General features: G+C 37.6%; 5 protein-coding genes and 1 long non-coding RNA gene across 7 annotated transcripts; 4 read left to right on the forward strand and 2 right to left on the reverse strand.

Annotated features, from left to right (window-relative positions):
* The first annotated feature begins 451 nt into the window (after positions 1–451).
* On the forward strand, positions 452–1,920 carry LOC110857634 (pectate lyase A). The gene is made up of 3 exons (XM_022106234.2): positions 452–643; positions 733–1,196; positions 1,421–1,920. The coding sequence occupies exons 1-3, from the start codon at positions 535–537 to the stop codon at positions 1,793–1,795; spliced, it is 948 nt and encodes a 315-aa protein (XP_021961926.1). The 5' UTR covers positions 452–534; the 3' UTR covers positions 1,796–1,920.
* A 1,218-nt stretch (positions 1,921–3,138) lies between these two features.
* Positions 3,139–4,753, reverse strand: LOC118438325. The gene is made up of 4 exons (XM_035858291.1): positions 4,469–4,753; positions 3,698–4,368; positions 3,381–3,633; positions 3,139–3,306 (listed from the first exon to the last, which is right to left on the reverse strand). Exons 1-4 carry the CDS (start codon positions 4,680–4,682, stop codon positions 3,275–3,277), a joined length of 1,170 nt encoding a protein of 389 aa, XP_035714184.1. The 5' UTR covers positions 4,683–4,753; the 3' UTR covers positions 3,139–3,274.
* Positions 4,754–5,788: 1,035 nt separating this feature from the next.
* LOC110857677 lies at positions 5,789–7,065 on the forward strand. Its single transcript, XM_022106281.2, has 2 exons — positions 5,789–6,301; positions 6,578–7,065. The coding sequence occupies exons 1-2, from the start codon at positions 5,907–5,909 to the stop codon at positions 6,900–6,902; spliced, it is 720 nt and encodes a 239-aa protein (XP_021961973.1). The 5' UTR covers positions 5,789–5,906; the 3' UTR covers positions 6,903–7,065.
* Positions 6,992–8,380, reverse strand: LOC118438317. Its single transcript, XR_004836689.1, has 2 exons — positions 7,826–8,380; positions 6,992–7,702 (listed from the first exon to the last, which is right to left on the reverse strand). It is a non-coding gene; the product is annotated as an uncharacterized LOC118438317 (long non-coding RNA).
* Positions 8,381–9,282: 902 nt separating this feature from the next.
* On the forward strand, positions 9,283–12,791 carry LOC118438205. The gene is made up of 4 exons (XM_035858079.1): positions 9,283–10,339; positions 10,503–10,953; positions 11,119–11,792; positions 12,065–12,791. Exons 1-4 carry the CDS (start codon positions 9,709–9,711, stop codon positions 12,571–12,573), a joined length of 2,265 nt encoding a protein of 754 aa, XP_035713972.1. The 5' UTR covers positions 9,283–9,708; the 3' UTR covers positions 12,574–12,791.
* A 398-nt stretch (positions 12,792–13,189) lies between these two features.
* LOC110857571 (oxygen-dependent choline dehydrogenase) lies at positions 13,190–15,871 on the forward strand. 2 transcript variants are annotated; one of them, XM_022106159.2, is made up of 10 exons: positions 13,190–13,432; positions 13,517–13,713; positions 13,800–13,998; positions 14,066–14,191; positions 14,258–14,385; positions 14,462–14,632; positions 14,726–14,887; positions 14,944–15,250; positions 15,322–15,526; positions 15,598–15,871. In XM_022106159.2, the coding sequence occupies exons 1-10, from the start codon at positions 13,282–13,284 to the stop codon at positions 15,752–15,754; spliced, it is 1,803 nt and encodes a 600-aa protein (XP_021961851.1). In that variant the 5' UTR covers positions 13,190–13,281; the 3' UTR covers positions 15,755–15,871. The 2 variants fall into 2 exon arrangements, with proteins under 2 accessions (XP_021961851.1, XP_035713973.1); XM_035858080.1 differs by having other exon boundaries at positions 13,287–13,428.
* Positions 15,872–16,220: the final 349 nt, after the last annotated feature.

The raw sequence follows: 16,220 nt of genomic DNA on the forward strand, positions 1-16,220 counted from the left end.
TGCCAAACTCAGCGTTCACGATGTTCACCAATACAAACTATGATCAATTACCTTCAAGTGTTTGTTGATTGGGTTAAACAGGTTGGATTTTGCACACCACAGACCGCTTGAAACATGATTTAAGAACGCCACCGTGCACAAAAAATTCCTTTCAATATTACATAAACGCCCTCAAATAATATGCCTGCGCAAAAATCAAGTTGGTACTTTGAATGTCAGATCTACATATACAATTGAATTCATATCAGAAAAATAGATTAATTAAGAGGCATTCCTCCAGTCATGTCCCATTATCCTGGACAATGTTCAACTTGATAAGATGGCAATCAAATTTATTTATAACACTAAAATTGGTCGACATCTCTTATTAAATACGCAGTAAACCTGCTATCAACCGATCAACGTGTGCAAAAAATCCACTCAATCACCCTTTGCGAACGACTCCCTCGGGTACAAATAGCGGACCGGACCGCACCTCGTTTCATTCCAGACTTAACATCGGGACTGAAAACACATCAATTAAATCTGCTAAACATGAAACTCTTCCTGACTTTCGGCCTTCTCTTGGCATGTGGGGCGACACTGTCCTCTGCGCAATGGAACACAGTCACGGGGTACGCCACTCTCAATGGTGGAACAACAGGTAAATATGCAAAAATACCTCACAGACATAAAATTATTGCAAAAAAAACACCCAACTTACATAATTTTCTTCTATAATTCTCCTCCCAGGTGGTCAAGGCGGTGAGACGGTCTACGTATCCAACGAGGCCCAACTTGTAGCCGCTGTGACCGGCAATGATCCCCGCATCGTCAAAATCACATCTATGATTACACTTTCCGACGTCGTTCGACCTGGTTCAAACAAAACTATTCTCGGCGCTAGTCCCGGCGCAGGCGTTACTGGATCCGGTTTCTACATCCGCCGCGTACAAAACGTCATTGTCCGTGGTCTTCAAATCTCCTACTCTATCGCGCCCGACGATGGCGTCTCCATCGACGAGGCGACCAACGTCTGGATCGACCATAATGAATTCTTCGCAGATCGAGAACACGGCAAGGATTACTACGACGGTCAATTGGACGTGAAACATGCCGCTGATTGGATCACCGTTTCTTGGAACAAATTCCACGATTCTTACAAGACCAGTTTGGTTGGACATTCTGACAACAATGCGGGCGAAGATACTGGAAAGGTAGGCTTAATAAAGTAGAAAAATGTGGTCAAGTAATATTCGGGAGAATTTATTACGAAGAGCCCTAGCCACAAAATAATTTTTTTTAAATGTGAACTAAATATGTATGTACTAGCCTTGGATATACGCAAGTTTTTGCAATTTCAAGTCAAAATTTTTTGCAAACTTTTTTTTGTTTTTGCCAACGAATATTCTATTAAATTCTTAATTTTATGCAAATCTAGCTCCACATTACGTACAACAACAACTGGTTCACTGATGTCGGTTCTCGCCTTCCATCTCTCCGATTCGGAACGGGTCACATTTACAACAATTTGTACGAAAGGGTGGACATTTCTGGGATTAATAGTCGCATGGGGGCACAAGTCTTGGTCGAGAGGAATATCTTCATCGACGTGGTGACACCATTGACCACGGATTTGGACAGTGACCTCGAAGGTTTCGCCGTCGAGAGGGAAAACGACTGGGGTGATTCGGAGCCAAATATTACGCAAGAAGGATCCTTCACCAACCCACCTTATTCCTACGAAATGGAGGCACTTAACCGAGTTGCTGCAGTCGTTCGGGCTGGCGCTGGGAATACGATTAGTTTCCCATAATTTGACTGAGATTTCAATTCGAATGTTGAGCATTTAAATTATTCGTGATATTTGTTAAAATTTTAAATAAATTATTAAACAATAAAATCTATTATAGCAGAACAATAAAATTATTAGTGAGGTTATTTTACATGCATAAATATACAATTGCATGAATCCGAAGCTGCAAGGCAAGTAATAGGAGTACGCGTAAGGTGCCATTTTGGTGATCAAGCTTGTGTTTAGGGGTCTTCCTTCAAACACATACGAAATTAACAATTTGAGAAAAATGCTATACTTATGCCACATATTATAAGAGAAGCAGGCTGGTCTGGAATTAAGATACATAATCTCTCCTAATTTCAAATCTGAGTATATTGATTATTTGTTATATACTTCTAACACATTAGGCGCAAGTAATATTGAAAGAAATGTTTTTTACCACAATGGCCCCCTGGGGATGAGTCTGTCAGTTCATTTATAAAATCATTTTTAATTAATTTCTTAAACACTATAAAAGTGACATATAAAAATGATTTATTTTATAAGAAGTAATTTAATTTATTCCATTATTTACTACGTATAATGGCAGGTACATTACATAAAATCTGGAGTTTACATGTATAGCAAACTGCTGTTCGGTTGTTTCTTTATACAATTATGAACATATTTGGACAGTTTAACATGTTATAAGCTAGCTTACACATTTCAAATTATATATATTTTCTGAATTTATCTGTAGCAATTCAAGATCTACATTAATATTATCTGAAATCGAGTCATATTTACCTTTGCATAAAACATAGCGAGCACTTGAGCTTATCGCTCTTTCCAAAAATCCATACAGTATTTGTGAAATTTAAAATTGACATAACAAGAGCTTGTACCACAGTAGTTTTTTGCTTTGCAGCTACCACATTTTCGCCAAGCGACCATAATGCACGTTTACATTTCTTAACCGTCATAGAGCAATACGAAAGGCTAGGTCCTCATTGCACCCCATGCATTTTAACAATTTGTACCTTTTATAGTGGTTGCCATTTAATTTAACTACAATTTCTTCCTGTTTTAATTCGTATTTCTTACTTATTTGAAATCCATATATTCGCATTTATCATCATTACATAAATCTTGTCTGTTACATTACATCCAATTACTATCACAAACATATCTAGATCATCCTTTAGCTTTCTTATGTATAACATTTTCAAGTTTGAAAAATATACAATTTTAATAAATAAATCTCCGAAACTTTATACTTGGTACTACCCATTAAGTAAATATGTAATTGTTAGTTTATAAGTAATATACACATGTTGGCTTAAATATCAACATCAAGGTATTTTATGTATCTTAGTCAAAGCGAAATATTTAGAAATTTCAAATAATTTCAAATAAGTCGGGTGAACACTTCTTCACCCGTAATAATTTCCACATATCGTATGTAATAGCTAACATGCAAATACTGATCCATCTCATATTGGTCAATCCAACTGTACGTTAGTGGACAACGTCGTCGTAATGTGGTGGCACTGGGAGACAAAAATATTTGCAAAATCAATTATATGTACATCAAAACACAATTTATGATTCTTGAAACACTTACACGTCTGAATCGACGCTATTGACGATCTTCTCGACCCCAGTTGCGAATATGAGGGTGGAAATATGGACAAGAGCGACATCGACCGTATCGATAAGAACGAGGGTGACCTTCTCCTAGGGATTTGTGCCAGGGCAGCATCATATTCGTCCCCTTCTCGGGGAACGGTGGATGGAATCGGTGCTTTAGAAACGGTTCCCAAGGTGACAGGTATACTCCCACTAGCCGTTTTTAAATCCATGGTGACAATCTGAATCTGCACGATTAAAAAAATTTCAGAATACATGTGCAGCACAATTCTAATTTCAGACCATTCTTACCTCAATTTCATACCCGATACTAAAAAACGTATCACACGTTGAGCAGTATGACGGAACTTTGACACAGTTCCCACTAAACTTTCCCCTTCGTTCACACATCTCTCTTTTCAAGAACCGTTTAAACGTTACACAATCCAAAACCCTGGACTCCGCATCATTCTCTCCGTCAAGTCGTACCTTTTGCAGGAGAGAAATCTCAACTTTTTTAACCCCGACGCGTAACGAGTCCAACAATCTGACAGTGAATGGGATGCTTTCACTAATGAGAAATTCATCTCGTGGCAGTTCAACGGCGACTTTCACCCCATCCACGCGCACTTCTTGCTCTATTAAACTTGTCAAATGAGGTCCCCGACAGATTTCAAGTTGGCCTGGGAACTGAATCACTTTCTCCTTGATGGTCACATAGTCGCCATACTTTTTCATAAGAACGACAAGTTTGTGCTCAATGGAAAATAAGGCCGAGTCAAACGTTGGTGGTGGTGGCAATTCATCCTGTGCGTTTAAAACGAAGGGAAATTTAATAAAGGTGAAGAGATCAGCTTTCACGGCTGCTTTTCTTATTCCGCATAATCGACGAAATGTTGGAGAAAGTTCGGTCCGATTTTTAACAATTAAATCGACACTGGTCTCTCCATATTTTAAAGTGGAACACAGCTCGATGAATAATCCTGGACAGAGAAAAAGTCAAGTTTGTACATGCATTAATGTAAGTTTTGTAAAGTTGCAAAGTTTAAGAAATTAGAAATATGCATGCAGCTGTACACTTACCAGAGTGTGACCTATTCATGATAACTTCCACAATTCCGGATATCGCACCATCACTGGCAATCTTACTCACTAATATGTTGACCCGGTCAGGAATTTGCTGTGGTCTTTTGGTCTCTGCAGCAACCTGAAAAATCGCAGTGGGAGGATTTTCTTGGTTAGCGTCCACCATAAGCTGTTGAGTACGGGCTACTAAAGCATGGTTTAACATAGCCATGGTTTTAATTTTTATGAAGATTGTTAGAAATTGCGGTGTAAATACACAAACCACTCCTCACTCTCAGACGGTGGAATGGTAAAAGCAGGATAAGAATGTTATGGGTTCGCATCACGTCGGAAAATATCGATCGGTTTTACAGAGAAATGTCTCCTTTTTCGACATACATGCATACTCCACTTGCCTACATTTCTTGAATGTTTTTAGTTCGCAAATTTATACTGCATATGTACATGTGTATGTGTGTAATAGTGGAGGATTTATATGTCAAACAAGAAATTTCATAAGAACTTGAATTTTAATCAATGTTCATTTTTAGCAAACATTCAACATGTGTACATGTATACCTACATACATATGTATGAATGTTCACATACATATATGTACATACATACTTGAAACTTGTTTTATGTAAATATACATATTTGAGCTAAAGAGAAAGAATGAGGAGTAAATCAATAAATAAATAAGCATTTAGTCAAATCATTTTATTCTACACCAATACATGAATACTTGTATGCTATTCAGAAGCATATAAATACATAAGAATCAATACAATGAAATTGAATATGAACTGAATTGAACACGTGTATACATCTTTACCATTTCGGTTACCTGCATGAAGCAATTCGAAATCCGTAAAAACTTACACGAATTTAATCAATATACGACAGTAAATTATGATCTGCATCATCATCTCTATCTATTTCCAATGAAATCTATCTAATCTATGCACACCAAGCTTGTAACTCCGCAGCCATAAAAGAGAATGTGCAACAAAAATATAACACGCATGAGAATTTACTATACATGTTGTTGGGCGAACCATTACTGTTGACTGTGTTATTAGTTACAGTATGGATATAGCATAGGTAACGTTCTGATGATCTCATCCTCAGGATTGAATGTCACACACTATCCTATACATGCCCAACTTAACAAAGAGGAAAGGGTTAAATTCGCTGGTTTCGCACAACTTTTGCTGTGATGTACATGCAACCAATTCGCAGAAATAAAACGTTCAAACGTTGATATCAGGTTACTATTGGGATGATGAAATGTCATGATATTAAATCCTATGCATCGAACTTCGTGATACCATTCGCACATTTATCTGAATCAGTACCACTGAAGCTTCTCTACATATTTTGATAAAAAAAATTTCAAATTTTTTTGAAATCCCACCTATAAATTAATAATAATATTTTCCAAATAAATCTAACTATGCAGTCGCACCAAAACACTTCCATCCACTCCTTGCTCTCGCCCGAGTACACCGCAAAGTGCAAGGAGGGACAGGATGGGACAATTAATTGCGTAAATTTGGATCTTCGCGAGTTAGGACTGAATTATAAAATCGCATACGTCTTGGAAAACGTGTTCTCACCGGAGGAATGTGTTTCTTTAATTAATCGTTCCGAAGAGCTCGGTTATGCTCCGGTTCTTAGTAATTATGGGGCCAGGAAGGGACAACGTGTGAGTCACAGAGATTGTTACAGGGTTCTAGTAGATGATAAGGAATTCGTGGATATCATGATGGAACGGATGGGTCACCTACTCCCGTCAAGATTCAAGCAGCATAAACTCATCGAGATTAATGAACGGTTACGATTCATGAGGTAAATTTCATACATTTTCTTAAATAAATTTTTAGTTTTTGATGACAAGATGCTGATATTTTGAAAATGCTTCAGACAGATCCGTTTAAAGTAAAGTTTTAGCTACATTACGAAAATTACTCAATTTTTTTCGCTAGGTTTTGATTTTTTTTGTTAATTTTTCGAAATTGTTAAGCAACAAATGAATATATGTAAATTTGATAAAAACAATGTATTTATTCTCCGAAAATTTATTTTCTTCTCGATATAAATATTCATATTTATATCTATGTATAGATATGTTCCCGGAGACAAATTTAAGAAACACTATGACGCCGCTTACACCCGTCCGGATGGAAGTGCGACTACATTTATCACCCTGCAAACATATCTGAACGATGTACCAAAGCATGATGGGGGTTCGACGAGGTTTCTCTCTACTAAAAGTTCCTCCCCCAATAAGGTCCCCAAATCCATCGAAGTTCAACCAAAGGCTGGGTCTGTGCTAGTTTTTGAGCACAGACTCTGGCACGAGGGGAGTTTACTGACATCCGGAAACAAATACACTTTCCGGACCGATGTTTTGTACCAATTAAGGGAAGATGAGAGGACAACAAGATGAGTACATTCTGCAAGCGAAAATTCAAGTAATCCATCACTTATCAGAGAATTGTGCAGATTTGTGCAATTTGTAACTATGCAGATCTGATGTGTAATTTGACAAAAGTTTATTCTGAATTGAATAGTAGAAAGTAGTTAATAAATTATTATATTTAAATACATTATTTAAATTCTGTATTGTTCACAATGTCATAATTCATCATTGGTTTAGACGTTAACACATCTCTAATTATTTTTTATTCTTAAAATTCAACCGCAATTTCGTTACAATTGACGAAATTTTGTTCCTAGGGTACACTTTATCAAATTGCTAGAAATAAATTTCAATTTTTAAACCAACTACAAAAATGAACTATAAAATACATTGTATCCTTTTAATTTGGCACCAGTGCCATTTGTATCAGTGCTCGCACTTTGCCTACATGTTGTCACTGTGTCAGTATTGATTTGTGTATTTGTATCCAAGAATATTGTAATATTTACACTCTTAAGAGAAAATATTATGTATGTATGACTAAGTATTTATGAACATGCATTTACATATGTGCAACTTAATTAGTTAAACTCACAACTTCTACTTGGCCCCAAAATCCCCAACAAATCGGTCCCTGTTATTTCTATTGAACCTTTGATTGTAGTTCAGAACGATTCTGTAATTGTCAAATGTGGAGGATGGTATTCTTTTCCACGGGGGACTGTTGGCTGGGTCCAGGTCTCCAATCATTTCTCCCGTTATGATTCCCACAAACAAAATGTTCATCACGACTAAAACAGTGGGGGAAAGTAACAGCATTTTGACTTCTGGAAGAAAGAAATCAGGAAATTTATTAATATCAAGGGTACCCATGCAAATTTGGAAAAACTTCAGAGATACATGTTTATTAAATGTTAAATAAAAAATTAAATATATGGGTTTTCACTTACAAATTATGTTGAGGTTGTCGAAATATGAGGTGGTTTTGCATTGGACTAAGAAATTATGCGTTAGTCCGATCTCTTTTGTACTCTGTTTGTGTTTTTAAACGAAACAAAACTGGACACAACAATAATAGCGATACATAAGTGGACCGATTCAGTGTTTACCGGTTAGAGTAAATTGTTCATTTATGTAATTATCTAGCACTAAAGTGTTTCAGGATGTATACATGCATAACAAATTCATTAAATGTGCATACATGCGTCCAACCAGGAAGCAAGCAACAATTAAATATCATGAACAAATCAGCCCGTCCACAGGTGATCTTTAAACCACAGGTGATTATTTAAGTCTAATGAGAACGACCAACTTATTTACCAACATGAGGAATACTTTGTTGTTTTACTTACATACTCCTTAACAGCCGGTCTGTTTACTAAACAATTTTAATTACAGATGATGCAGTATTTGTATGCACTCTCCATTATGTTGATGGAAAATACCTATACTTAATAGTGGACTTTGTCCCGTCATAAAACTTTTTCTAATCTCGATTGGAAAAACATACATACGTACTTATATAACTATTTGTAGAATAAATTCAGCTTAATGAGTAAAATTCGAAACACACCTTGGGAGCGTGTTCAAAGTATCGCTAATTGTTTAACCTTACTTTGTTTGAAAGTGCATCGAGTGTGCATACATAAGTACACTTGCATATATGCTGTATTATATACATACATATGCTATATTATATATGCATGTGTAGTTATCGAAATTTGGCATGTACAGGCACCAACATATGCTACATCATAATATAACATTAATTCCCATTCTGTTCGCTATAAATTTTTCAGGAAAAATTAAAAACCAAACGGAATAAGGGTGACATTTGGTTTTTGATTTTTCCTGAAAAATTTATAGCGAACGAAATGGGAATTGATGTTATATTATGATGTAGCATATGTTGGTGCCTGTACATGCCAAATTTCGCATCTCTAGGTCAAAGTTTAAAATTGGCTAGAATAGGTGAGAGCGCGTGCACGCTCGATTCCCATCAAAACAGGACTTTTTAGACATCGCAGATCCGAGCCCAGCTTCAGTATGTATTAAGGTCCATAAATAAGACAATCTTCCATTACACCATCTTTATAAGTGTGTGGGTGATTATACATTGTTACAGTAATACATAGCATGCAAATACGTAACAATTTATGGTATTGACAACATATTTTATTTATTTTTATACTTATCGTTAATCAACCGGAACTCGGAAGACAACTTGTCTTCCGAGTTCCGGTTGCCTCGTCTCACGTTGCAACGTGAGACGAGGCAACAACAGTAATATTATCAATGGGATAAATGGGATATCATTGATATCCCATTTGGTTTCACCCTACATTTCTTTGAAACGTTTTATTAAAATGTTGAAACGTTGTGACTTGGTTTTACCGAGTCAACCCGAACAATTTGATTACAGCATGCTTATGTACATAGGTATGCAGCATTGTGTGCCGCAACTTATGCAGTTAGTGTTATCTTTTACCATGGATTGTTAAGCCCAGCTAAATATTTGTTGCTAGCCATCCTCAACTCATTCCACACACAATCACATGTGGGGACATAATTCTTATTTTTCTACCCGAGACTCGGATTCCGAGTTTGAATGATTAACTAAATACTTGATTAAAACGTTTTCTCTAAATATTTTCTACAAACAAAATTATATATTTAATTTAAGAAGTAGCCTTAAATAAGCACCTTAACGCTTTTGTTGCAGCAGTAACTAAAATATATCAAGGAAACAATACATTCTGAAAATAAATTTAAAAAAATCCCAAACCATAATTAGCCGAAAACATACAACTTCCCTCACAAATTCTAAAACAAAATGGCATTTCCCCCAAGTCACGGATCAAATTCAGCCTCCTCCCTCGACAAATTTAAATCAGATCTACATCAAGAACTCGAAAATCTGACCAATCCCACCGTAACGGAACAAACTACGTGGATGTGTACCAACAAAGAATTGAACATAATAGGACAGCTTGACTACATCAAAAAGAACAAGGATCAACATGACGGCTCTGCCAGCATATGTATCACCCGAACTTCGACCACAATGTTTCACTCACTTCCGGAAGGATGGACTGGAAATGATATGGAGTTAAGCGACTTGAATCGCGTAGGGATTTCCACATTAGCTAAAAATCCTAACATCGTCCTCTGGGGAAAGTATTTTCTCTGTCGGACGATAACCGAGGCGTCCAAAATTGTCGCGATGGAGACCGTGGTGGATGATCCCGTCGGAAAATGGGGAGTTCGTCTTGCACTTTACAACTGGTCACCAGACTCGTCCGTGGAGAGCACTGATTTCCAAGAAGTCCTGCCCCTTGGTGTGTACTTAATTGTGAGGAATCCATGGTTCAAATCTACTGCTAGTGGGGGACTTGTCGTTCGCTGTGATAACCCCGCATTCGTGGACTTGATTACCCCGAAAGATATGGAAAATAGATTTCCAGGTGAGTACATAATTTTATAAATCAATTCATTCCTCCAAAATCGGAACAAAGTGGATGTCACCACATTCGTAACGATTTTTGACCTAAGAGTTACATAATTCAGGTGCGGCATTCTTTAAAGTATGAAAAATTTGTAAAATATTTAATTATCCGCATTTTCCAGGACTGAAATGGAAATCTGCAGTTCCTTCGATCCACTTTCAACATGTCCCATTTTGGCAGAAATATACTTCAGATTTAGAAATATTCAATATTTCCAAGACATTGGGCAACAAGGCGTTTGTTTCGAAGCGATACACGGACGCGGTTCGTTGGTACAATGTGGCTCTTAAATACTCTCAAGATGATGGCCAGAAGGTCACCCTGTGCTGTAACTTGTCTGCCACGTGTGTCAACTATGGCTGCCCCCAAACCGGACTTTTCTACGCTGAGGAGGCATTAAAACTTGGAGAGAAGAAAAACGAAAGAGCTATTTACAGGAAAGCCAAGGCTTTATTGGAGTTAGGAAATTATGAGGAGACATTGACTTTTCTGGAGGAAACATTCATACAGAATGGACATCTCGGGGAAATGACTGATTTCCAGAACTTGGTAAAATTGGCGAAACATCGCAAGTAATGAAATTTTCCGCACTCTTCTAAATAGAAAATCCAACAAACATTGCTTTGCTTGAAATTATCTGAAATTACATTTAATAGATGTGGGGTCAAATTTTTAGAAATGGGAAATTTTTAAGTGCTTAATGCATATATTTTATTTAGCAAATTATGTTATTTCAGGTTGAAAATCTTCAAACCGGACCAATTAGTCGCATTTATAAAGCCTCCCTCAACCCCATTGGATACGTCATATCTTCAAGAAATCCATTCCAGTTCTTTCATCATATCTCCAGTTGCGGGTAAAGGTCGCGGTGTCCTCGCCACTCGAGACATTCCTGCCGGAACGGTCCTCCTCGGTTGCAAAGTATTTGCACACTATGGCGAAAAAATTGAAAAATCGCAACTGTATTTCAGCAGCAATATCGGTTCGAAGACGGCTCACTCGAAACCCGGGCATGATCAAGTTGTAGCACAAATCGCCAACAAATTACTAATTGAACCCAGTCTCGGAAACGCGATTTATTCACTCACGGCAGGACATGAGCTTGGATTTTTGACTCCAGGTGACGTCAGGACAAAATCTGTCGACATGAAACGGCTTGATCGCATCGTGTCCATTAATTCATTCGGAACGGATGAGAAAATGGAGGGACACAACCAATATTCGGGTGTATGGATTTTGCCATCATTCTTTAACCACTCGTGTACAGAGGCAAACGTGACGTGGAATGTGTACGAAGATTACATGATCTTACGGACGAGCAAACTCGTGAAGCAAGGCGAAGAGCTCTTCTTATTATACGTCGCCCCTACCAAAACGTATGAGGAAAGACTGAACTGTTTTAAAGGACATGGTATTTTTTGCTTAATTTTTAAAACGAAAATTCTTGAGGCAATTCATGCATTTTTTTTCTATTCCGGTAATAAAAGTAAATTTTATATCTGCGTTTCTTCTCAAGTTTGAAAAAATTATGAAGGAAAATGTTTTTTGTTAAGTCCCGTGATGAAGGGCATCATTCTTAAATTATTATTTACACTGTTTCCTGAGATACAAAAATTTGCATGGATTATTTCAGTGATCCAATTCGAATTTTTAATAAATTATCTTTGAATTCTATTTTCACAGAGTTTCAATGTTCCTGTCCCCTCTGCATTTTGGACTCCTCTGAACCCAATGCAATAAAAGTTAAGCGAGCCAAAATACTGGCAAAATTGAATGCTTGGAAATCCGAAGATTACCGATGTGACTCCTCCAAAGTTGGGAAGGCTTTGAAAAAAGTTAAAATCTTGCAAAATTTGCGAGAATCATACAATCCGTGTCTCTTGGAGGACTCGATATATGCATTGGGCGATGCTCTGTATGGGTTCTGGGATTTTAAGAAATGTGCTGATTTACTCTCGATGTGCATTAACGTTGCAGAAGAAATTGGTGATAGAGTCCAAGGGTTCAAATTACGGATAAATCTGATCCGATGTTTCATTGAAATTGGAGATTTGGATAATTTGAACAAAGAAATCGACACCTTGAAGAAAGATGCAGTTATTTTATTCGGTTGTTTAGAAGCTTGTTCGGTTTTTGGTAGCGTAACTGTGAATGACTTGAAGACTAAATGCAATATCGACATTTATCAATAGAAGTGACCTGGAACTTCGCAATATTAGACTGGGAATACACATGCACATTTGTTATATTTTTATATTTGGTATCTTTATTTACACGAGGTTCATGTGAATATAAATGACGAAAAATTTAAGGTGTATGTAAAATCTGCCCAATGCTCCCAAAACCGAGTTTTTGATTGTACTAAATTTGTAATGGTTATGGTTATTGTTTTGATAAGCCAATCAAAAAATTGGATTGCGACTACCTAATTGGAAGCATCATGGCATGATAATAACATAGAATCTTGATTAGACTTAACTGAGAAGTGAGAATGTGCAAGACGTTTTTGCGTAAGTTTTTCTAACAATTATTTGAATATATGTACATATTTAGTTATAAAATAAAACCTTACATTCATAAAATAATGAGTAAGTACTACAAAATTTCAAAAATTATTCCAATGTCCATGTGTACTTCTTAATTCGATAAGAGCCACCTAATGTGAACGGGTAAAATACCTTTATCAGAAAACAACAGAGTAATCCACTTAACGATTTAATACCTTAACTTGTCATCCATCACGATATCCATCACTTATCTGACATGAACTGGATTGGTGCACCCTGCAATTAATGCGCTTACGTTGCCACTATGTAGCATATTCACTTTGCACTCGTTACTTGTTGAACTGCAGAGCAAGTAACTTAACATTTGCAAGAAATTAAATATTTTACAATAAAATGAAGTTGGCAGCCTTCCTATTCGGGACTATTCCCCTGGTTATCAACTTCTACGTGAAAAAGTACATTGAAGATGACAAAGCCGTCACGCTTAGAGATCTTGAAGGCGATTTTGGAATACCGAGGATCAAAAGTTATGATTTCATTGTGGGTACGCAAATTTTACAAGTTTTTTTCATACCCTTATCAACATTGTACTACATATGTACCTATCTACATTGTATATTTTATTTAGTCGGGGGTGGTACGGCCGGATGTGTAGTGGCGGGTCGCTTATCTGAAAAATTTAACGTTTTACTTCTGGAATCTGGCGGAAATCCTGTGCCTCAAAGCGAGGTCAACTTCTTCACCCGACAAGTTGCCACCGATCCGGACAGTAATTATTTGTACAAATCGATCCCACAAAGAAATATGTCCCTCAGTAATGGTGGGGTAAGCCGAATATGTACCTTTTTTTTCTGTAGTAAAAATCTGAAAAAAATGTGATTAATTACATATTTTAACCCCCGTATGTCCAGATTGTAGGTCTCGAAACCGGTAAAATGTTAGGGGGGTCGGGATCCCACAATGACCTTTGCCATCAAAGGGGGTCTCCTCACGACTGGGACAGTTACGCAGCCATGGTCGGCGACGCGTCGTGGTCATATCAAAATGTGTTGCCTTTGTTTAAGAAGACTGAAAATTTTGTGGGACAATTGCTCAATCCTGAAGAGTCAGGTGAGTGGGTGTTACTTATCCTTGAATATTATCTTATCACGCATAATGCTTCATTCTGCTACAACAGATTACTACGGATACGATGGGCCACTCACGGTTGGGACGCATTTGCCAGCAATATTCTCTAAATGGGCTGAAGCTGGGATTGAACTTGGTTATCCTGTCGCAGATCCTAATGCACAACAAATCCCGAGTTTATAACCTTATTAAATGTTAATTTTTCATTAAATTATTTAATCGTGTGTCACTTGTTAAACAGGTTTCGCCCCGATACAAAAATTAATAGGAGAAGATGGACGTCGTGTCAGCACGTACAAAAGTTACATCGCTCCGTTTGAAGCTACCAGGCAAAATCTGACCGTCGTCCGGTACTCGACCGTAACAAGGGTATGTGTGTATTTGATTACCCCCCCAAAGGTATATTTTTAACTCAAGGAAATTAATTGAAAAAAATTACCCTCAGATTCTCCTCGACTCGTCCAACCGTGCCTACGGCGTGGCCTATTTGCGACATGGCATCCCCCAAATTGCCCACGCATCGAAGGAAGTTATCCTCAGCGCGGGAGCAATTAATTCTCCTTTGGTCCTCATGATGTCGGGCATTGGACCTCGAGATGTTTTAGAGGCGGCTGAGGTAATAGGAAATTTGGCGTCGACTTTACTACCTTAAGTCAAATTTGTCTTCAAAATTTGCTAAATTTGAAACAACGAATGCCATTTCGCATAGATTCCTGTTCTCGTCGACCTACCAAACGTCGGACAAAATCTGGCCGATCATGTCTTCCTTTACCTTGGACCTTACTCTTTTAACTCGTCTGCCGCCCCATTTCTTCCCAGAATTCGTGAAGAGGATCTCGAAGAAGCTCTCACGACCTATTTGAACACCGGGGTCAGTAGTAGTGTTTTTAAATTTGTTTATAATAATTTTTTCTTATTTATTTTTAGTTTGGTGAGTTTGGCGAATTACAAGAAGGACCCCAAGTCTTTTACGTGTCTAGCAGAGCCGTAGCAGAAGGTCAAGGGACATGGCCGGATGCAAGAATCAACCTTGATGCAGCCTGCCCCATGATTATGGATGACGATGTCGAATCCCAAGCGTGTTTCTTTTTTGAACTAGACCGACCAAAATCAAGGGGGTCTGTTTCCTTAAATACGGACGCTTATGTTTCCGGAGTGACGAATTTTGTTGAGCTGGCGGACATTGATTTTAATGGGTTCAGTGATCCGACTGATCTTGAACTTCTGATTGAAGGCAAGCTAATTAATTAAAAATTAATTGACCTGTTGCATTTTTCGGATTAAATATGTAAATTTTCCTACTAGGAATTGACCTGGTTTCTGATATTATTGAGACTCGAGCGTTTCAATCGATGGGGGCTTCGTACGCTGGAACACCGATTAGCGGCTGTACCGGCGTCCCCTTCCTCTCTCGAGAGTACTGGGTTTGCTATATCAACCAACTGTCTACCACTGCGATTCACATGGTTGGAACTTGCGCAATGGGGGCTGTGACCGACTCAAAACTGAGGTGCGTACCCCTACAAGGAATTTCTTGATAATATCAACATCAAAATATTAATTTGAAACATAAAATCGTAGAGTATTTGGCGTCCCTGGCCTTCGAGTTGTCGATGCCTCAGTTCTGCCCGCCACACCAAACGCTAATCTTAACTACCCGGTCATTCTAGTCGGGGAGAAGGCAGCTGAAGACATTATGCGGGACTGGGGAGGTCGAGCTAGTCAAAATAACGCATAATAAATAAATAAGTATCAATCATTGTTGACGAATGGATGTGATAAATCATTCCCTGGGTGTTTCACTTGTTGGCAAATGAATTTGATATGAATAAAATATGGTGTATAAAATCTGAAATAACTATGGATATGATTTGTATCCATTATAATTCGAATTTGTTTCTTGAATGGCATCATTACTTACATATGCTCATTAACTGGTCAAAGTTAACATTACTAACGATAACCTTTCATGGGATTTCGTGTGGTTGAAGTGTTTTAAGGATATGTAAACAATTGTAAATCCTCTACATCCTGTTATTGACGAGATAATGCAGATGAACAAATTCCGACAAAACTGGCGACATGCGGGTATCCAATCTCCACGATATGCTTAAATATGTAAACTCACACTACTACATGTTTTATTTGTATGTATTTATATACTTCGTGCAGTGATAGGTATGATAAATAAACTGATAAAATCG

Source organism: Folsomia candida, unplaced genomic scaffold (genome assembly GCF_002217175.1).
Source record: "Folsomia candida strain VU population unplaced genomic scaffold, ASM221717v1 Fcan01_Sc019, whole genome shotgun sequence".
NCBI classification, from domain to species: Eukaryota; Metazoa; Arthropoda; class Collembola; order Entomobryomorpha; family Isotomidae; genus Folsomia; species Folsomia candida.